The sequence below is a fragment of the Euphorbia lathyris genome, chromosome 3 (assembly GCF_963576675.1).
Source record: "Euphorbia lathyris chromosome 3, ddEupLath1.1, whole genome shotgun sequence".
Lineage (NCBI taxonomy): Eukaryota > Viridiplantae > Streptophyta > Magnoliopsida > Malpighiales > Euphorbiaceae > Euphorbia > Euphorbia lathyris.
This window is the reverse complement of record NC_088912.1, coordinates 93,542,082-93,564,735: the sequence shown is the minus strand read 5'-3', so window position 1 is coordinate 93,564,735 and position 22,654 is coordinate 93,542,082. Positions and strand designations below refer to the sequence as shown.

At 33.8% G+C, this 22,654-nt stretch overlaps 3 protein-coding genes across 4 annotated transcripts; 2 read left to right on the top strand and 1 right to left on the bottom strand.

The window, feature by feature from the left end:
- The first annotated feature begins 487 nt into the window (after window positions 1-487).
- Window positions 488-4,556, top strand: LOC136224555 (uncharacterized). 2 transcript variants are annotated; one of them, XM_066012915.1, is made up of 7 exons: window positions 488-620; window positions 895-1,103; window positions 1,930-2,005; window positions 2,102-2,133; window positions 3,392-3,633; window positions 3,987-4,223; window positions 4,312-4,556. In XM_066012915.1, the coding sequence occupies exons 3-7, from the start codon at window positions 1,953-1,955 to the stop codon at window positions 4,318-4,320; spliced, it is 573 nt and encodes a 190-aa protein (XP_065868987.1). In that variant the 5' UTR covers window positions 488-620; window positions 895-1,103; window positions 1,930-1,952; the 3' UTR covers window positions 4,321-4,556. The 2 variants fall into 2 exon arrangements, with proteins under 2 accessions (XP_065868987.1, XP_065868986.1); XM_066012914.1 differs by lacking the exon at window positions 488-620 and having other exon boundaries at window positions 677-1,103.
- A 3,180-nt stretch (window positions 4,557-7,736) lies between these two features.
- On the top strand, window positions 7,737-10,810 carry LOC136223740 (uncharacterized). The gene is made up of 5 exons (XM_066011891.1): window positions 7,737-8,008; window positions 8,442-9,909; window positions 10,011-10,215; window positions 10,293-10,462; window positions 10,548-10,810. Exons 2-5 carry the CDS (start codon window positions 8,457-8,459, stop codon window positions 10,640-10,642), a joined length of 1,923 nt encoding a protein of 640 aa, XP_065867963.1. The 5' UTR covers window positions 7,737-8,008; window positions 8,442-8,456; the 3' UTR covers window positions 10,643-10,810.
- A 402-nt stretch (window positions 10,811-11,212) lies between these two features.
- Window positions 11,213-21,265, bottom strand: LOC136223393 (THO complex subunit 1). The gene is made up of 21 exons (XM_066011351.1): window positions 21,083-21,265; window positions 20,790-20,873; window positions 20,238-20,312; window positions 19,614-19,707; window positions 18,550-18,695; window positions 18,368-18,439; window positions 17,725-17,797; window positions 17,563-17,628; window positions 17,415-17,461; window positions 16,500-16,571; window positions 16,299-16,424; window positions 16,146-16,211; window positions 16,004-16,045; window positions 15,204-15,320; window positions 15,040-15,122; window positions 14,486-14,552; window positions 13,920-13,991; window positions 13,739-13,789; window positions 12,519-12,578; window positions 12,283-12,432; window positions 11,213-11,607 (listed from the first exon to the last, which is right to left on the bottom strand). The coding sequence occupies exons 1-21, from the start codon at window positions 21,083-21,085 to the stop codon at window positions 11,344-11,346; spliced, it is 1,830 nt and encodes a 609-aa protein (XP_065867423.1). The 5' UTR covers window positions 21,086-21,265; the 3' UTR covers window positions 11,213-11,343.
- Window positions 21,266-22,654: the final 1,389 nt, after the last annotated feature.

Below are 22,654 nucleotides of genomic sequence, written 5' to 3'. Positions count from 1 at the left end.
ATCAGCGCGGCACATATTAGACAAGAAAAGTAGTTAGCTCAGTGGTAAGTAAGATGGAGTGTAAATTAAGGGTCCAAGGTATTTTTCTATTAGTAATTCATTATTATATGCATTTTTTTTCTATTAATAATTCATATTATGCAAATTTATTTTTTTCCTATTAATAATTCATTATTTTGCATATTTAATCGATATTAATAAGTGCATGCATCAAATATTAAACAATAGAAGCTAAAAGGTATTAGTATATTAAACAGCGCGTGACAATATATATAAGGAAGGCAAATGGCTTAGTGGTAAGCCATGTGAAGTGTAGTTGAAGGATGCCAGGTTCGAATCCCTTAGGTAACAGCATTTTTTTAAAATTTCTCCACTCAAAACTACGTAGTTTTGAGTGGTTCTCACCAAGGGGAGGGTTCTCACTTGATCCCTCCCCTATATATATCACCATTTTAACATGAAACACAAAATTTCCACCTTAAATAAATAAAAAGGGTCCTGATTTTTAGATAAACTAGTAGAGCCACCTGGAAAACTTCTTTATTATCATGCAGCTACAATTGGAATTTGACAAAACGACGGGAAAAGAGAGAGCTTCAATTTCGAATCACCGGTCAGAGGTAAAAGTTCTGCACACAAGTAAGACCTATTTCACGAGATCCAGAGTATCAATACTGTGTTGCCTTTCTAGGGTTTTGATTCGCCATGAAACAATTTCACCTTCTCCCAGGGGCGGAACCAGGGGGGTTGAGTGGGGCTCTAGCCCCGGCAACCGGCCGGGGGGAAAAAAAAATTTTTTATATCAAAACGACGTGGTTTTGATTTTAATAAAAATAAATCAGAACTAAAAGGCACAGCACAACAGCTAAATTAATACCTAAATCCCTAATTCAGAAGAGGAGAGCAACGAACGTAGACGATATCGCACACCGCCGGCTCAACTCAAGGGAATCGCACAAGACAAGAGGAGAGGAGCAGCCAGTCTCCACCGCCGGCCACCAGTCAGTCAGTCGCTGCTTGCTTGCTGGTCTCCACCGCCGGCCACCGTTCAGTTCAGTCGCTGCACTGCACAAAACACAAAACGCAGAGGGAAAAAAACGCAGGTGATTTTTTGTTTATCTTTTTTGTGCCTTTGTTGAGATGCCTATATTTGTTTGGTTTGAGATGCACCTATGAGTTTGTTCACTGTGTGTTGGCTTGATTTTTGGTTGTAATTATTGGATGGCTTTGCTGCGTTTTTGGTTTTACTGCGTTTTTGGTTGATTTATATGATGAAATGAGATTAAAAAAAAAGGAAGAGTAGTGATAGAATAATGATATGCATGTATGTATGAATGGATTAGAAATATATTAACCTTGCTCTTTGATTGATTGAATGCTTGCTTATTACAATTTTGTAAGGACTCCTTCACTCCTTACAGTGAAGCTTTTCAGTGATGGAGTTTTTTTACCAAATTCCTATTGAAATTGGGATTGAATTGATTCGGATTGAATTGGGATTGAAATTTCTATTGAAATTTCTATTAGTTGAAATTACTCTCATTTGAATTGCCGTTAGTTTAATTACTGTTTGTATTTAGTTGAATTGGGATTGAAATTGCTGTTATTTGAATTACTGTTTGTATTTAGTTGAATTGGGATTGAAATTGCTGTTAGTTGAATTGCTATCACTTGCATATTGGTCTTTTCAGAATAGACAAATTCATAACTAAAAGACGTTTCGAATTTTTTTTTGACGTTTTGAATTTTTTTTGCTGATATATTTTAGCCCCGGGTCATCCGGGGTCCTGGTTCCGCCACTGCCTTCTCCTTATATTCAAAGTCAAGTTCTATCGAGTAATTAGCTGGGTAGGGTCGCCTTGATTTTCGATTGTTCCATATGAGTTTGTCGTATTTTGACTTGTTTTTGGTTCTGATTTTGTACTGCAGCTTGCTGTTCTTAATCACAGAAGATGTTCAAGAACACATTTCAGTCTGGGTTTCTATCGATCTTATACAGCCTGGGGTATGTTTTTTATTTTTGAGTTTTATATGTGTAATCAGTTGTTTGGTTTTGAAGTTAAGATATTAATGTTGTTTATGAATCTGTAACTTGATGTAGGAGCAAGCCTTTGCAGATATGGGATAAAGAAGGTTAGTAAGAGCAGCTTTGCTTTTTGTTCTTTGAGTTACTATGATGCAATTCTTTGTTTGCTTGGGAATTTTGTTATGATTTGAGTAGAAAAAGTTGTCATGTATACTTTTTCTTAAATAGAAATTTCATCCGTGGGTTCAAAGAGGTGTTTCTAGCTCTGATTCATGAAAACTAAGTTATGTTCTGTATTAGTGACAAACTGGAAAAACATATCAATTTGGGTTCAAATGCACTGATGGTCACTGAAGTTTAGGGTTCACAAAAGTCATCAATCTTCAGTTTTTTTCAATAAAATCACTGAATTTCATATTCGATTTTTAATAAAGTCATTCTGGCTTATTGTGTACAAAAACTCACTGGAATATTGGCGTGACATATAAGAGAGCTGATTATATTCTAACTAAGCGTCACTTTGGACATATCTGGCTTTTACTACTGGCATAGTACACAAGTGGCACATCCTAAGTCAAAAAAAAAAATTAAAAATTGCATCCTTTTCCGGTGGCGCATAGTTGCCATATATATAGTCATCTATCTTCTCTTCTAAGTCAATATTCCATTGAGTTTTTGTACACAAATTGGTTGGAATGGCACTATTGAAATCAGATGTGAAGTTTAGTGATTTTATTGAAAGAAAATGAAATTCAAAGACTTTTGTGAAACATATCCCAAACTTGTGCAATTTATCCTATCATTGTGTTGAGGTTTTCTTGTTTAACTACAGTTTTTTCATTATCTAGTATTGGAGCAACGTACAGTATTAACAAAGATTAAGGTTCTCAAATCTCAAATTTAGTTTCAATTTTAAATGAAGAAATAGAAGCGTATGAGAAGTATGTAGTGACTAATTTGTGGGGTGGACTTTGGACATCTCATACTTTATGGGTATGAAGCATTTGAGCTTTTAAGCTACTGAAATTACTTTACAATTTTTCTTTGGGAATTTCAATTCTAATTATATTTCTTTTTTAGCTCAAACCGGGGAGCTCTGATGCTAAGGATGTCAAAATGAGTTGTCTTGTTATAATCGTGTTATGTAATCTATATATTCCACATTATTATATAATACGAATATAACAAAAATATTAGGCTTGTCGAATGTGTTTTGTCAAACGGGTTATTTATGTAAATCGTACAACCTTAACTGATGCTATTTTTCTAATGATTATGCTATAGTCCTACTTGACATGAAAACTAGATTGCAATATAGTCTTATGATTGATTGTTGGATGCTATAATCTGACTTGTCTTTTGCAGTGTCCAACGGTCATGTAAAACGGCCTCATGATGAAGACATACAATCAAACGTACTTGAAATTGTTGGTTCAAATATTCAGTCGACATATATAACATGCCCAGCAGACCCTGCTTTAACTCTTGGCATTAAACTCCCATTTCTGGTCATAATTGTGAAGAATTTGAAAAAGTACTTCACATTTGAGATTCAAGTGCTGGATGATAAGAATGTCAGGCGGCGTTTCCGTGCTTCTAACTTTCAAGTGTGTAAGTTTGCTTATGGTATTTGATGTGTGGTTCTTTTTACTATTGTTGATTTCTTTCCTTTTTGGTGTACCCAGAAATGTGTAGTGAGGTATTGCAACTCCTTTTCATGTAGTCATCTAAATTTTTTCAATCTAGAATGCCATGTTTGTAAAACTAAAAACATTAGACTGCCAGAGCACGTGATTAGAAGTCAGGCAAAATGTGAGCAAGATTGCCTGCTCGAGACATCGAGTATAGTGTGGCCGTGTGGGCAATTGTTGTTGTTCATTTATCTTTATAACGACAGATGCACCAATATGATACACATTAGGATCGATATTTAATTATATCTGCTATTCAAATTCTATAGGCTGTGACTCGAGTGAAGCCGTACATCTGCACCATGCCACTGAAGATGGATGAGGGCTGGAATCAAATCCAGCTGAATTTGGCTGATTTTACTCGAAGGGCATACGGAACAAATTATGTTGAGACTTTACGAGTTCAGGTTCATGCTAACTGCCGCCTGAGGAGGATATATTTTTCGGACCGCCTATACTCGGAAGAGGAACTGCCTCCAGAATTCAAACTCTACCTTCCAATGCAGGTTAAGATTGCCAACCAATAAATTAGATGTGAACAATATTTTCATGGTGATTGCTTCTCATTCTCTTTTCTAATGGTTTTGATTGCAGAAATCATGAGTTCCAAGCTTAGTAATCGTCCCCGCCACTTGATAACGAGCAGGAACGAGTTTTCCCGCCTATCATTATCTACTGTTTATATCCTTATTTAGTATGGAGTTGTGTAATGTTAGAAAATCTACCGATATCTGGTACTGTTTTGCTTGGCAGTTACCATAGAGCCGCTCGTATCGACACTTGATTAGAAGTTTCATTTTATACGGTACCATTATATCTTGTGTTGATTTGTTGGATTTTGAACTATTCTTAGATTAAAATTGTTTAATCCAAAGTCGTGATTAAACACGGTTGAACAAAATGGATACTTTCACACGATTTCACATATTTTCATATGATCCTATCTATCATCCTTGTTTTGGTGAAACTGACTGCTTTTGTAAAAAGTTAGTTTTCTAAACATTTAAAATTTACATTTTTAATATGAAGTAAAAATAAACATCCTCTATGTTTTACTAAGGGTCTGTTTGTTTTATCTACTGTTTATTGTTGTTGTTTGCTGTTGGAAAAAACTGGGAGGTCACGAATCAAACACTTAAAACTCTCATTTTTTAAATGAAAAGCAGGAGTTTTTAAATAAAAAGGCAAATGGGAGCTGAAAATGAGCTACAAGCACTCCCTAAATTTGGTTTCCTACAAAAAAAATAAAAATAAAAATAACTAAATGTTAATAAGGGTGAAATGATTATTTGATCATATTTCTTTTGATATGAATAAAAAAAAAATGATAATGTACATAAGAGTGAAATGGCTATTTGATTTTTATGTTATCTAAAATTTTAACATTTGCTCATTAATCTCTAACCCATTCTAAAGAAACAGTAAAAGTTAGGAATAAAGTGCAAAAATACTTCTAACGTTTACATATAAGAGTAATTTCATCCCTAACATTTAAAATGGTGTAATTTTACTTTTAACGTTGACAGTTAAGGGCAATTTTATTCAATATGAATCTTGTCATCTACACTTCGCATGTGTCATTTTATCACTCATTAGTAAACAGATCACAAACATATGATTAAATGTGAAAAAAATTAAAAAATATATTGTATTTTGTACGAGTTGGATAAAAAAAATTCAAATATTTTGTCGAATTTAAAAATATTAATCCCCAATTCTATAATTAAATCACAAAAAATATGAAAGCTTTTTTTTAGAATCAACTTACGTACAATTGGTGCAGTATAAGGAAAAAAAATATTTGTATTTTATAATAATGTCTCAATTGATCTAACTTTTCAACATTAGGGGTAAAATTGATATTGGCTGCCAACGTTAAGGGGTAAAATTACACCATTGTAGATGTTAGAGTAAAATTGCTTTCATGCGTAAATGTTAGGGGTGTTTTTGCACTTTATCTCTAAAAGTTAAAGATAAGTTCACATTTACTCTTTGAGAAAGTGCACATTTACTTTTAACATATAAAATTTTACAATTTCGTTCTTAACATTTCTAAACAAGATTAATTGCACATATACGTAATAAAAGAATTAAACAAACTGGTTTACTTTTATTTGACTATTTATTTAACTGTCACGTCGAATCTTTCAAACATTAGTCAATAATTAAATAAGCTAAATACAAGTTAATCACAAAAAAAAAAAACGGTTTAAAATGTTATTATGTTATTATACAGTTATAAACAATAGGGTAAATAATTTATTAGTCCCTAATTTTTACCTAACACACTGTTTAGTCCCCCTATTTTGAAAAACATATTTAAGATCCTTATCTTTTGCCAATATTAACATTGTGGTCCTTTTATCTATTTTTTTAGATTTCCAACCGAACATATCTTAACTTTTAGGACAACCACAATACAATACAAGTTGACCATGTTACTCTGTATTTTATATATATCTGTGTATGCTAAAATATAACGATTATAAGTCTAAAAAAACTAGACAAAAGGACCAAAGGGTTAATATTGGCAAAAGTTATGGATCTTATAATGTGTTTTTCAAAATAAAGAGACTAAACAATATGTTAGATAAAAACTAGAGGACTAATAAATTATTTACCCTAAACAATATAACAAAATGCACGAACATGTTTCGTTTATAAATAAATTTGTTGGAAAGATACAATAGAATAATTGTCAAATGAGTTCAAATGTTCTATCAGGTGTAAGTTAAATTTGATATTGTTTAGCAACGTTAAGGGATAAGGTGCAAAATACTCCTAAAATTTACAGTAAGGCAATCTTACTCCTAATCTTTAAAATGGTGCAATTTTATCTCTAACATTGGTAGTAAGAACAATTTTACCCTTATCAAATTTGAAAAATAATTAGTCAAGCTATCTTCTTGGTCATGAATTTTGACATCTATACTTCATATATGCGTCATTTTATCACTAATTAGAAACAAATTATGAACATATGATTAGATATGAAAAATAATATAAAATATATACTATATTTTGTACAAGTTAGATAAAAAAAATCAAATATTTCGTCGAATGTTAAAATATTAATATCAAATTCTATTATTAAATTATAAAAAAAATATGAAATCCTGATATGTAATTGGTGTAGAATAAAAAAAATAAAATATCTGTATTTTATAATAATGTTTTAAATTGACTAAATTAATAAAGTTAGAAATAAAATTACTCTTGAGCAAAAATGGATCGAAGACGAAGTATTACAACGTAAAGCAGTGGACTTTCTGGCGGCTTGGCAACAACACTCAACTAGTTCAGACCCTTGGCCGCACCGTCCAACCGATCTAGATTCTTACAAGATCTGGTATCCACCCCCACGAGGTGTCACGAAAATCAACTGTGACGCCTCATTTGGGGAAAATGGCCTAATCGCGAGGATCAGATTGATTGCTCGGGACGACAAGGGGATGATTCTTGCATCTGCCGGAATACCAATTGATCCGTGCAACTCAATGGAAGAAGCGGAATTACAGGATATTATGGAGGGATTAAAGCTTGCGAACAACTGCTTTTTTCACACACATCTGCATTGAGTCGGACGCAAAAATTGTGGTGGATTCAATCAAGAGACTCCGTGCACCGCCAATCTCTCTAGACCACTTATACGAGGACGTCCAATTATTTAGTTTGGGATTTGCTTCAGTCTCTTTTAGTTTTACCCGTAGAGAGGGCAATATGCCCGCTCACCAACTGGCGGTATAGGCTAGAGGGGTGGCTATCGCGATGATTTCTATGGAGGATTGTCCGAATGTTATTTGGGACTCGGTCTGTAATGATGCCGCAAGGCTTTAATTAATGATATTTACCATTTCAAAAAAAACTAAAAATAAAAAAATAAAATTACTCTTGACTGTGAATATTAGTGATTAAATTGCACTATTTTAGATTTTAAGATAAAATTGCTATGCCCTGTAAATGCTAAGGTTATTTTACACCTTATCCCAATCTACATTTTTTTACAAAGACAAATGGGGGAAATTTGGACAAAAGCCCTAAAATTTATCATTGAATTGAAAATGAATCCCTCCTAAATTATCCCTAACTGAATGAACAAAAAAAAACCCTAACCTTCGTATCTCGCAGAGTCGCACTCGCAGTCTCCAACTTGTCCGTTCGCCGTTCGCCGCCGCAATCGAAGTTTTCTGCTTGGTTTCCTTTTGTTCCACAATCCTCAGTCTCTGTTTCATCTCCGTCCATCTTTTTCACTGCTGCTTCTGTTCTGTCCTCTCGATTCCAAAGGAAAAAGGTAAGCTACTGATCTGTTCTATTCTGTCCTTAATTATCACTGTTTGATTTACATGATTTTTGTGGTTGATCTGAGAATATGGCGTAAACCTGGGGTTTTTGTTTATTTTTATACCAACGATGCTTTCTTTACCGAAAAAGTATGTTCAAATGCTTGACATTTTGTAGTTTGGGTGCAAATTTTTATTTTTCCCTTTATGTGATTTATTTGGTACTTTGCATATGAACAATATCTTTTGTCTTGGATTCTTTGTAGATGACCGAATGATTTCTCAACTTCCTTTAAGCATTTAAATTTAACTGATATATTTATGCTTGTTTTTACAATGTTCTGTAGTGCTTCTGCAGTTACATCTTTTGTATCTCTCTTATTTTTACAAGGTCTTGTACAAGTATATATTAATCATCTAAAACTTTTCTTATGGTTTTTACAGGTCTTTTTGTTGAGAATGCCACAGAAGAGGACCTCCCGATGGATAGATGATGATAATGATTCCTCCCGAGATGATAGTGATTCCTCCCAATGGATAGATGGTGATTATGATCCGATTGGAGATATTTCATCACGTCCATCTGCATCCTCCAAAGGTAAAGGGAAAGCCGTTAAAACTGACATTCAAGGTCCTAAACAACTTACTATTAAAGAAAAATGGCATGACACGGATATGGCAATTGCTATGTGGTTCTATGATGCTGGCATTCCATTCAGTGCTGTGAATTCTCCATATTTTCAAGCTGCAGTAGACAAAATAGTAAGTATGGGTCATGGATATAAAGCCCCTCCTTATCATGCATTGCGTGTTAACTTGTTGAGGGATGCAAAAACGCAAGTTACATTACTTGTTGATTCTCTTCGACAACATTGGACAGAGTGTGGATGCACTATTATGGTTGATGGATGGATTGACAGTAGCCAAAGACAACTTATTAATTTCTTAGTATACTGTTCAAGGGGATTGTCATTTATCAAGTCAGTTGATGCTTCAAATATATTAACAGATGCTGAAAATTTATGCAATCTATTTGGAGAAATCGTTGAGATTGTTGGTCCAAACAATGTGGTACATGTGGTTACAGATAATGGGGCCAATTACAAAGCTGCTGGAAAGAAACTTTCAGAGAAATATCCTACCATTCAATGGTCTCCATGTGTTGTTCAGTGTATTAACTTGATAATCAAAGATATTGCGGAGATGCCAAAAGTAAGAGATATTGCCTTTTTAGCTTCAAGGATTACTCTTTTTGTTTATAATCACAAATCTGTATTAAATTGGTTGAGAAAACGATCCGGTTGGAGAGAGATAGTTCGGCCTGGAGCTACTCGTTTTGCCACCACTTTTATTGCATTGAAGAGTCTACATGATCAGAAGCATGATTTGCAAGCTTTGGTGGTAAGTGACGAGTTCAAAAAATATATGAGGATGCCCAGAGGTGCAGCCGTCAGACAAATTGTTTTAGATGAGTTGTTTTGGAGCCGTAGCTTGATATTTGTTAAAATAGTGACACCTATGTTGCGTTTGTTGCGAATTTGTGGTTCTGGTGAAAAACCAACAATAGGCTATGTTTATGAAGGAATGTATAGGGCTCGTAATGACATAAAAGAGTTGTTTAAAAGTAAGAAGTCTTTGTATAAGCCTTATACATCTATTATCAAGAAACGGTGGGATAGAATGTTGCGCCAAAATCTTCATGCTGCTGCATATTGGTTGAATCCTGTTTTTCAATATGATAAAACTAATTTGTGCCAAAAACCAGAAGTTATGAAAGCAGTTATGAATATTATTGATAATCAAAAACTTTACAGCAAGCAAAAACTGGTTAAGGAGACTCAGAAATTTCAACAAAGATTGGGAGGTTTTTCTCGAGATTTGGCTATTGATAATTGCAAATCTTTGAGACCTGGTAAACTAATTTAAATAGTTAGTTTTGTAGCAAATTTATTTAATCTTGTGGTTATGTTTGTATTGATTGTTGTATTGATTATTTAATCTTACTTGTTATAGATCAATGGTGGAGTTTGTTCGGCTATGAAGTGCAGAACTTACAAAAGTTGGCGGTAAGAATTCTTAGTCAGACTGCTTCTTCTTCTGGATGTGAGCGTAATTGGGGTGTATTTGAGCGTCTACATACTAAGAAGAGAAATAAATTGGAGCATCAAAGACTTAATGATCTTGTCTATATTCATTATAATTTGGGTTTGCAAAATAGGTATGAGATTATCTTGTTCACTAACTTAATTTATTTTGTTTAATAAATTGAGTTAATTTCATTGTTACGTTTTATAGGTCTACAATTGAAAAGAAAACATTAGATCCTATTGATTATGAATCAATCGATAAAACTGAGTTTTGGATATGTGAAGATGAACATGAAAAAGAACTAGACATGGATGAACTAGAAAATATGCTTGAAGAACATCCAAGACTTGATGATTCATCTACTAGCGTTTCAAAAGGTTTGTTTTTAAATATACATATTTTTACTTAAACATATTTTGAGTTATATCTCTAATGAATTATTTTTTAAAATTTGTTGAATAGTGAATGAAGATGATGACGATGATGGCTACGGAAATGATGATGATGATGATGATAATGAAGATGACTATGGAAATGAGAATGATGAGGATTATTAGTTGAATTGTAGGAGAAATTACTGTTGTTTTTTTAAGTACAATTTGGACTATGTTTGAGATTTTAATTTAATGCATTATTTATGTTAGAACTATATTTTATTGTATTAAAATGTTGTCTTTAACATTAGATTTTTTGTTTCGTATAATTTAATGGTTCTATATATTTTATTTGGTGGTAATATTTTTTTTATATTTAAATATTAGCGAAAAGTGAAAAAAATAATCCGTGTTTTGACCAATTTGTAAAAATAGTTCCCGAATTTTGAAAGTTCGCAAACGATGGTACTTTGTGATTTTTGCAGTGAGTCAATTTTTTGGTTAAACAACACATGTTTAGTTTATTTTTAAAGTCAAGAAATACTAAGTTTGTAAACCACAAAAAGTATAGATACATGTTTGTAAATGACAAGAATTGCTTTTGCAAATCGACTAAACCATAAAATATATTTTTGTACTTTTTTCATATATTAAATCAATCAGGCAGACCAATCAGAGTCATTTGGCATCAAGTGATTCGGTTTTATATCTGGTCCGGTTTGAACAATATTGGAAAAAGAATATAGTCAGCTATTAGAATAAAATAAAAAAGTTGATCGTATTTCAATTCTCAATTTCTCAGATACGTTAGATTATTTTTGTCGATGCAAGTAATGAAATAAATACTACATTGTGCAACAGAATTTCAAAATATGGCATATTTTTCAAGCAACTGTTTCTAAATCTACTTCTGCATCTGTCTCTCCATCTACCACCCCTGCTTCCGCCTCTGCTTCACCGTCCGCCTCTAACTGCCCGGCCTCTTGACCAATATCTGTATCAGGACTTTGCTTTTGTTCATCTGGAGTTGTAGTCTCTCCTTCCGGATTACTAACTGTCCGAGCCATTGCATCAGTATCCATTGGAGCGGCCATGGTTTCATCACTTCTTCCTCCTTCACCATCATTCTCACTTGCTGGTGTTGTAAACTACACAAATCATATATATAGAAATAATCATAAGAGTCTTGCTGTATCAAGATTAATCACACTCCCAGATCGGTAATAGACTCGTATTCTTTAGTCGTCAAACGTCAAGTTAAAGATCATTTGCATCCAAAAGTTGTTAAGAATGACTCAAAATTCTAATTAAATTAAGTGTTTGAAGCCGTTTCGGGTCAAACCATTATGTTAAAAACGCAAAAGAAAAATTGGGTATTAAAAGTCGACAGAGGTATGGAAACATACAAGGATAAATTTCAGACACTCGGAAGTCAATGAGCGTCGATTAGAGAATCGTGGCAATTAGAAAGCAGAAAGAACTCGGCTTGTTCTTGTTTTGGCTCGAGTTTTCTTTTAGTGACGGAATTTCTGTCTTCGTATGTCATGATTCCGTTTCAAGAATAAGAAATTGATTCTTGTTTTGTCTAGACTTTCTAATTACGATCTGATTGGGTCTTTTAAGAACATGAAGTCTTCAAGGAGGCCTATATGAAGGCATCAAAAGAGTGTTTTACGTGATAAGATAAACCCAGTTCGATCTACTTCCTAATAGAAGTAGATTTCATAAAATGATTCAAACCACATATTTTCAGATAAATTTCTGTACTGCCCTTGCTAAAACCAAATATTCATTCTTATCCAACGCGGAGGTAATGAAAATACCTGATTCTCTTCTGCTTGATTAGACGCACCCTTCGCCTCCTCCTTTTTAGCACGTTTAGATCTCTCACTAGGTTTAGCTTGGTATTTGGACCGAACATCTGGTGGCAGAAGTTCTAGAGGAACAACTCCTTCAATACCATGGTCAGTAAACTGCAAGGCAATGTCAGAATACTATTACAAGCAAGGAAATTTAACTACAACCATAAGTTGTATGAACATCTTGGTGAGGCTCATACCTTAGAAAACCCATCCAAATCCTGCCTAGCTGAAAAACGAAGACCTTTCCAGCAATATACCTGCAGTAGAAACGAATTGAAGAGAGGGGAAAAAATGAGACGAACAAATAATTATCGGCAACCAAACTACATCAAAAACCTGAGATACGCCTCTGTTTTATATAATCGGCAACCAAACTACATCAAAAACCTGAGATACGCCTCTGTTTTATATAATCGGCAACCAAACTACATCAAAAACCTGAGATATGCCTCTGTTTTATATACATGTAAAATAGGAAATAGAACACATTGCTTAGCCAAGTTATTGTCTTGACATGAGCAGTTTGATACACAAACAGACACAAAGATGTAAAAAAAAAATTACGGCCCCTAAACTTCATTTTTAACATAAAAATCCTTGAACTTTACATTCTTAAAGACCAAATCAACAAAACTCAGTTAAAAAACTAACGAAATGATGAGGGTAAATTAAGTAATTGACCATAATTTTTTGTGAGATGGATAAAAAGAGTCAATGATGTAGTCAAACTTGTTCAGGTCATCATTTCGTAATACGGATTTTTGTTGATTTGGACTTTAATGTTCTACAATGTAAAGTTCAAGGATTTTTATGTAAAGAAACGAAGTTTAGGGGCCGCAATGTTAGTAGCTATAGTTTAAGGGACATAGATATATTTTACCCTAAATATGTGGTTACTGTATTTCATATTTTAAAACTACAGTCTAAAGCAGTAGATTTGCAGCTTTCCATACAACAGTCATGCCCAAGTATTTTTTTCTCAAACTCAAACTTTAACTATTCATTGTTATTACCCTATACATTAAGAGGTATAAAATAGCAATAAAGGGCGGCCCGGTTCACTATGCGTCCCCGCTAAGCGAGGGTTCGGGGAGGGGTCCCACCTCAAACTTTAACTATTCATTGTTATTACCCTATACATTAAGAGGTATAAAATAGCAATAACGGGCCGCCCGGTGCACTAAGCGTCCCCGCGGGTCCGGGGAGGGGTCCCACCACAAGGGTGTATTGGGGGCAAGCCTTCCCCTGCCAATTTTGTTTTGGCAAGAGGCCACTCCTAAGACTCGAACCCGTGACCCCTCGGTCACACGACAACAACGTTTACCGTTGCGCCAAGGCTCGCCCTCATTAAAAGGTATAAAATAGCAATGAACAATAAAATTGGCATATGAAGTTAAATGAAACTATCAAAACTTACCCGGTTATTTTTATGATGATATTCAGCTTCTATGCCAGCTGCTGGGTCCATCTGCAATTTCAACAAAGAATTTAACATATTCTTTTAGTCCATCTCATAATAAGTGAAATGACAAAAGCAACATACAAAAGCCAAATACAAACACAATAATTCAACTTCAAATAATCCCAAAGGTTCTTACATCTTCTGCCAAGGGTTTCCAATAGTCCGCGATGGTAGGTGTTCGGACACGTTGAGGATCAGTAAGAGCATTCTGGACACGAAAAGAGATTTTTATACTCAAATCAGAAACCATATTTGTCACACTAATATGACAATTCAATACTTTCACTAAAAATGATGAAAAGGCGGAAGAATACATCGCATACTTAAGTAAATACCATATGAGGGCATTTTTCATGCAACTGGAATCTATTCTCAGAAAGGAGAGAGGAAACAAGATGTGAATTTATGTCATTAAATCTCCTTGTTCACAAAACACCTGAAGAAAATAATTTCTATATTCCCTTTCATTTCCTACCGTTTTTCTCATTTTTGCTTTATATTATCTCCGAAACTAAAGCCAAATCAGTCAAATATATGCTTGAAAGAGTTAGAATGATTCACAACATTACTGTACAGTATCCAACATCTAGATTATGCAATCAAATGATACTTTTGATGCCGAAGTATGACATAACGATAAGTGTAAGAAAAGAAATAAAATTCATACATTAATGCTACAATCCCATTTATAATAATACACACCGGATTTTGATCAGACCACTTCCATAAATGAGAGAGTTCTTTATTCCCTAGCCTCCATCTTGGCTTGCTGAAATATTTAAAGAAGCTTATGTTTCAGATGAATGGATGTAAACTATAAATCTCATCTAACAGAAATTCTCAGGTAAAATCAATATCATTAGTGCTAGAAAAAAGAGAACCCAAAAAGACCAATACAAAATTTCGTTACTTAAATAATGCTAAAACATACAGACAGAAAGTAATGAAGATGATACTTTCTTTACAAAGAAGGATCAACCTTCATCATATCGTGCATTAATGCTGTAAAGAAGAAAATAATGAGCCGAATTAATGATAGGGATGCAACTTCAAGCCCAACTCATCCCATGTCCAAATGGCCGAATTTTTTTTGAAGTCAATTCAACCCAAGTAATGAGATGAAAATTCATGTTCTCTCCCATGTTAAGCATACTTCTCAATATCTTATAAGATAAACTGTCATAAATTTGAAAATTAAAGAAAAACAATGGTGTGCTCTTCAATAGAAAATGATAGGTAGCCCCTGAACAGCATACCGTTTCTTAGTCCCATCTTGGATGGTTTTATTCTCAATTGGCTGCTTTTCAAATGGTTGACAACCATCACGTTTCCACCATACCTAAGAGCATGAACATTGACAGCCAACGAAATTAATATGAGAATAATCAAAATTGTAAGGAGAATAAAACGGTATACATACCCAGTTCTTTTCACGTTCTAGTATATGCTCAATCTTACAAAGAAAATTCTTTCCTTTAGGCGGAGTCATTTCAAGCAGTTTCTTTACACGCTCCTCGCAAGTTTTTATTTCTTCTTTCTGAACAAGAGAAAGGACAACAAAATTTATTTTAATTATGCAGTTAAGTAATGAAAAGAACAAACTCTGAAGCCCAAAGTAACTTCCTACAGCATTACATAATGCATATGCAGAAATATGCGCATTTGGCACTGAAGCCTGGACCAAAAAATGCAAAATACTGGAAACAGATAAAAGCAGCAAATTGGGCAACATGTGACCATAGCAGAGACAAGTCTTCCAGGTTCTGCATTTTCTTTTTTACCTCTTCTTCCTTTCCTTTTTAAATTAATTTCAAGCCATTTCAGTGTTGAAGCCCATTCTTCTGACAGAAAGTTTTAGAATAAGCAGTTAAATTAACTCGGAACTACTGCTTGACCTCCGTCCAAGATGAGGCATTTCCAAACTAGACAAACCAAAAGTTGAGAAATAGAGATGCTAAATGAAACTAATACATCCAGCTCAAACTTAACAATTACAGGATTTGAAAAGAAAAGACCACATGGATGAAGTTTGAATAACTATCTCCTATATCCCATTCAAAAAAAAAAAAAAAAGAAATAGCAGCAACTGATTTAGAGATATTTGCACATTCAAAACTTCACAACTTCAACAAGCACTATTTTTGTGAAAGTCCATGGCACGAGACCAATTTAAATGGCTAATTGTACAACTTAAAAAATCAATAATGGAACAGCACTAACCATGCTTTCAGATGGTGAGTCTTTGTCATTCTTTCCTGGAGCCTGCAGAAAAATTAGCACTGCTTCATTGATCAGCGATATAGATTGAAACATATTCCAGATGCAACATCAGACTTCAATTTAAACCTCTAGCAATCACTACCTTGAGATAGTCAAACAATATAAGGCACTGCACAAGAATATGGCGCCGAAAACTTGGATCTTTTAACTGGAAAAATAACAGATAAATAGTTACAATAAGAACTAAATTAAGGTGTTTGCTACCAACTCTTTAATGTCTTTTTACACTACTTACCTCTAAACCCATTAGTTTACTGCTCGTGAGATATTTTATGTTAAAATTTGCTGCCTCTTCCTCCAAGTTGTTAGCGTCTCCTACTTCTTCACTCAAAGGTTGAGCTTCAAAAGTGCTTAGGACAACCTATATGTCTCGAAATTTGAGAAGAAAGAAAATTTAAGAAAACAGAAACAATTCCTGGCAAGAGAAGAAGCTTACCATCAAGCTGGATGTAAATTTCTGCCACTTAGTCAATGCAGGAGTGAGAGAAGCAGGGTTGCAAAAGTGTTCCTGGAAAAAAAAAACACAGTATGGCCAGAAATTTTTAGATTAGATGCTAAAGAATTTCAACAATATCTTCTAATTTAAGCTAACAGGAATACATTGGATGATTATGTTTTTAATAGCTAAACCACATTCTTGTCAGTGTCACCATCAATAATCCTTAACATAAATCAACTCTACTCCATAATTATTTAAGACCAACTACATCAATCCATTTTCTTACATTTTGACACATCTAAACTGCATCACGTATCAACGATCCATCAAATGTAAACATTATTTCAACATTTTTACTATATGTGCATGTGTAACTGCTATACGACTGCCATAATTATTTGCTGGCAAGTACATCGTCCATTTATTTCATGTTAATTGAAGAATCGTTTTCTTAACAACTACCTTATTCTGTCATACATGAAGTAGCACCTAGTTCTGAACAAAAAGAGAAGAAAGCAAGCAACGGAACAAGGCTTATTTTCCAATTCAATATGCAAGAATGAACAAGACCCCAAAAGCGCAAATGAAAATATCGATAGTTTATGCCCATAAAATTAATGGTAGTAACATTTGAGTGTAAAAAGTAGCAGACAACTCAGACAAGATTAAATACTCAATCACATTCTTTTCCTAACTGAGACCAAGCTAACCAAAATGTAAAGCATAAATTAATAACTCCAGCATGTAGCTAGGGATTTAAATGACAGAAGCAAATCTAGACGACAACACCAAGAATGGAGTGGCTTAAATAAGAAAACTCATATCTTGAACTGTGACAATGATGTGCTTGTGTTAAAAAAAAAAAAAATAGTTCCTTTGTCCACGCAAAATGATTGTAAGCAGCATATTTACCTGTAAACTCCACAATGTTTTATAAAAGTTGAAGTCAACTGAAATACCTGGAATGAATTGCATAGTTTAGTATGCAGGATCATAAAGCAGAGGACAAACTATAAATGCAGATACAAAGTTTACGAGGATGATTGCAGTCAGGTTGTACCAGCAGGTGGATCTTTCTCATATTTAGTGTCATTTGATGTGTTAAAAACTCCTTTTATGTTCACAGCTGCAAAAATTAAGGCAGAGGGAAAAAATCAGATAATGACCCCATAAATAAAAACTTCCATCAGAGTGAAGATGAGTGCTGGACGTAAATATATACCTGAACGTTCAGACAGTGGAAAAAAATGTGCCAAAAACATGAGAATTCGTCCACAGAAAACAACATCATTTGCCTGTAAAATCATATTTAAGCATAACATTTAGCATATAAAGCCAGCAAACCAAGATGTTAAAAATACCTTTTGATCAGATTCTCTATATCCCCTTCATGGAATTTATAAGTAAATAGAAAAGAGAAAAGCAAAACAACAGATCTATCTCCAACAATATAACAAATTGTAAATCTAACTCTTTTCCTTATAATGGCAGTATCTCAACATCTCCTGCATGTTTTTCATGGCATGATTTGCAACCTAACATAATTACCAGAAGAAATGGAATAGACCACAAAATACATATGCAGCTCAACTAACATTAAAAAATACTGGTAAAACATGGCACACATATCCTCCCAAAAGAAGAAAGAAAACTAAAAATAAAATTCAGAGTAAAAAAGTTCACAAAGAACTCTCCCAGATACAACACCTATATCAAAGAACTCCGCATCACATTCCATGTCCACAGTCAAAACGAGACCTTATTAATATAACTCACAAACGGCTCGTGATATTGACAACAATCAAGATACAAGAAATTTCATGCATATTCATTTGTTTATTATATAGATCGCTTAACCAAAATACCTTTGAAAGACGACGGAGAAGTTGGTTGCAGGTTCTCAGCATCACAAGTTTCCCACGTGCAAAAAGTTCTTGCTGCACGAAATGAAACCATCAAAGATAAGTACAAGTTGTGGCAGAACATGGATAATAAGAGTGAACAGTTTTTGTTTGAAGGCAGTAAAATAGGAAGAGAAAAGACATACCTTCCCAAGTATATCTTGTTTACTCTCAATATAACCAAAAATATCTTTGCAATTTCTCATTGTTGACATTTCTGTCAAATCTTCCAACAACTGAAATATCATACCACCCTCAACATGTTCTCGCTCACAAAGATACAACACAACATCTACCAAAAAAAAAAGACATGAAAACTGAAACCCACAAAACAGCCAGCATATAAAAGAGAAATAGACACAAAAATAAGAGGCACATAATTGAGCATTAATGGTTCATACAAACTAACTAGTTTTTGGCCCGTGCGATGCACGGATTCATCTTAATATATAAATATTAATAAAAATACAATCTACTAATTACAATTAATGACATAAATCTGTTATATAAATTAAATATTATTATTTGATTTTCACATTTACTTTAAATAATCTTTTTATAGATAAATATAATAATAGAATTAAAACTAATATATTATATATTATATTATATTTTTTATCAGTAAAAAAGGAGGAAGTGACACCTCAGTTCCATCGTTACTGTTTTATATTATATATAGATTTGCATTTAGAAAAAGCATGTGCAGGAGAGTACAGGAAGACTCTACATCTAAACATGTTGGAACAAGTTCAATATAATTTAGCTAGAGGATTCTAAACACATTCTAAACGTTGTTGTCGTGTGACCAAGAGGTCACGGGTTCGAGTCTTAGGAGCGGCCTCTTGCCAAATAAATTGGCAGGGGAAGGCTTGCCCCCAGTACACCCTTGTGGTGGGACCCCTCCCCGGACCCTCGCTCAGCGGGGACGCGTAGTGTGACCGGGCTGCCCTTTATTCTAAACACATTTAAATGGCTACTATGTCAGACCTTTCACAATGCCAGTAGCTGTATATATATGGTACAAAAGCTAATGAGCAGGATCTAATCATGCATTTCAAAAACTCGAGAACGTCATTTAAATTTTCATCTAAGATGCAACCTAATCAACAATTATCTTTAAACACAGATTGATTCAGAGTTATCATTTCTACCAGTCCCATATTAAAGGGTACTACCATATGATAAAAGAAGTACTACACCACATACAAACCTAAGAGACGAGGAATTTGACCCTGAGAGTTCTCCCCATCGTCAATTGATTGCCCATACTGCATTATTTGCTCCCCTGACTGTGCTGCAGAAGACTGTTCCATAATAAAACCAAATTCTCAACTAGATGTATGTATTTTGAAGGGAAAAAAGGAAAATACATATGATCTAGCAAAAGACACGTACGTGTAATTTGAAATGTAAGAGACAAGATAAAAAGGACTCTTTACTTCAATCAAATGCACATTTCTCTGCAACCAGCAGACCATTTATACTATAATGATGTTCAAGACAGATACATGCACACGATAAAGAGGAGAAAATATATCCAGTTTATCATAGAGAAAGCAAGCTATGAGGAATAGCAACAATTAAAGGGGAATGTTAATAGATATAAAAGATTTGAAAAGGGGGAAAAAGTGTGGTGCAGTCCATCAATAAAAGATCAGCAACTAATCTCATCAATTCAACAACCAAAGATGAATAAAATGAACAGTCAAAGTAGATTTCCAAAAGGACCACTCCAATAATTCCTTGATGAAAAGTCGTTTAATTTGGTTACAGTAATATCTACAGCAATGACAAAAACAAGAAGCTCCTTGAAATACTGAAAATTGATACATACCACAAGCTCCTGAAGCAAAGTCCGAAGCATATTTTCCAACAATTGGTTCTCATCCTGTGCTAATTTTGTTTGCCTCTGTAAATTAAACAATCAAATTAACTGAACATTAATTGACTAAACAATGAAGAGGAAAAATAAATAAGGGAACAAATAATATAATAATAAAACGCCACTGGCTACTATCATAAAGGCATTATAAATCAGAAATGAAGAAGAATACTATCAGACAGGTTAAGAAATTGCCTCCATTGGATCAAGGACTTGAGAGTACCAGAAATATAAGTGAAATTCTAAATTCTTGACATTTTGCTTTGGCAATTGCATATATAATATCTGAAAGGTTGTAATAATATCCCAATGCAAAACCCCCATGCTTTTTTTCGCAAAGGATGTTACTCAATATATATACCACACTGAGACTCTTAACACTTCAGCTCAATCCCAGAAACAACTAAAATGGTACTGAATTACAAGATAACAATACACACCTTTTAACCCAGCCATTTCATAGGTAAGAAAAAGATACAGTGACCAACCAACAAGATAAGTTACCTGAGGTTTAATGAATTCTTGAACAGTCTTTAGAGCGAAATTTTCAGGTGGCCCAGACTGCAGTATGGCCGTCCTGAATTCTTCCTGAAACCAATAAATAACAGAAATTGCTCGTAGGGGAAATAGAAAATACATTGGAGACGAACTTATACCACAAACTTCACTCCAAAAAGAAGCATTATAGAAAATGACCTAGTCTACACCTCGAAACTTTCTCCCAACCAGTAATTAAATTTGTGCAAATAGCACTGAAATGGAAGAAGATAGAAAATGAAAGTTGAGAGAAAATTTACCATCGTTACAGACAACAGCTCGGCCTGGTGGGAAGAGGAAGATGAATAAGAGGAGTAGCCTGAAAGTTTGCAGCAGTAGAGGTGGAGGATGAATCGATTGCAGTAATTAAATTATGCAGGTGGTGGGAAAATATGCAGAATTCTAGGTTAGATTTCAGAAGGAAGAAGTCGAGAAAGAATGGCCTCAACAGTAGCAATTAATTATGAATTATAAATGCTTAAGTTAAAAATTAATTATTGTTACGGCTAGACCCGGCAAAGCGACACACGACCCGATGACACGACACGAACTCGACATGCTTTTTTAGTGTTAGTGTTTAGGGCTTTATGACACGACACGAAAGTTGACACGACACGAAATGACATGTTAATTTTCGTGTCAACCCGAAAACACTAAACTGACACAAAATTTAATTAAAAATATTTAAAAAAAATTAAAAACAAAAATAAACTAGGTTAAAAATAGACATGACTTTGATGGATTTGAAACATATTTCATATTGTTTGTAATAATTATCTTAACTTATTAGGTTTTAATTTTCAAATTATGAATTTGAAGTAAAGTTCAAAATATTTGGAATGACAGGTCGGGTCGTGTTGAGCAGGTCAGGTCGTGTTAGCAGGTCAGGTCGTGTCAATTTAATTGGTTGTGTAAAAAATTCGGGTCGTGTCGTGTTTACCGTGTCAAGAGCAGGTCGTGTTCGTGTTCTGATTTTGTGACACGAAAAGTTTTCGTGTCGTGTTCGTGTTACAAGTTTTGACACGAACCCAAAACCTGACACGACACGAACACGGAAATTGCCAGGTCTAGTTACGGCTAGTGGCCGAGTTGATTTTTTTGAAAGAATAAATGGAATTTATATTAAATCATCAAAAAGAATATTTGTAAGAAAAGGTGGAGGATATGCCCACTCACCTTGATCAGACTTAGAACTAACCGCTTTTGCTAAGCAATGAGCCGCTAGATTCGCTGATCGACTAATATATGAGATTGACACTAAATCTAAATCTCTCAACAAAACACAATACTCTTGAACAACATCAGATAAATATCTAAGTTAAATCATATTATATAAATTAAGGTTTACTTTGTTAATATAGGAATTTATTTATAAAACTTAGATTCTGTTTGTTTGGGGAAATATTATGTTCTCAAAAAAAATTATGCAGGTAAAATGTTATGCAGGAAAATAAAATATTTTACTGTGTTTGGTAATAACACTAGAAAATATTTTCCGATGTTTAACTAGAACACTGGAAAATATTTTTCAACTACTAAATATAGATTTTTTATATTTTTATATTTTCAATTGTATATATAAAACACAAAAAAAAAATATTCACATGTATTAAGCACAAATTAAGCACCAAAAACACGCAAACTGTAAAGTGTCGTTTGTTTCGCGGAATGAAATGGAAAAGAATATAATAGAATTGTTATTTCAAAGGAATAGAATAGTAAAGAATCGAATAGAAATTTCTTTCCTGTGTTTGGTTGTGGAATAAGATAGAATAGATAATTTTTCATTCAAAAGACAACATTTTTACATTTTCGGTATTTTCGACATTTTT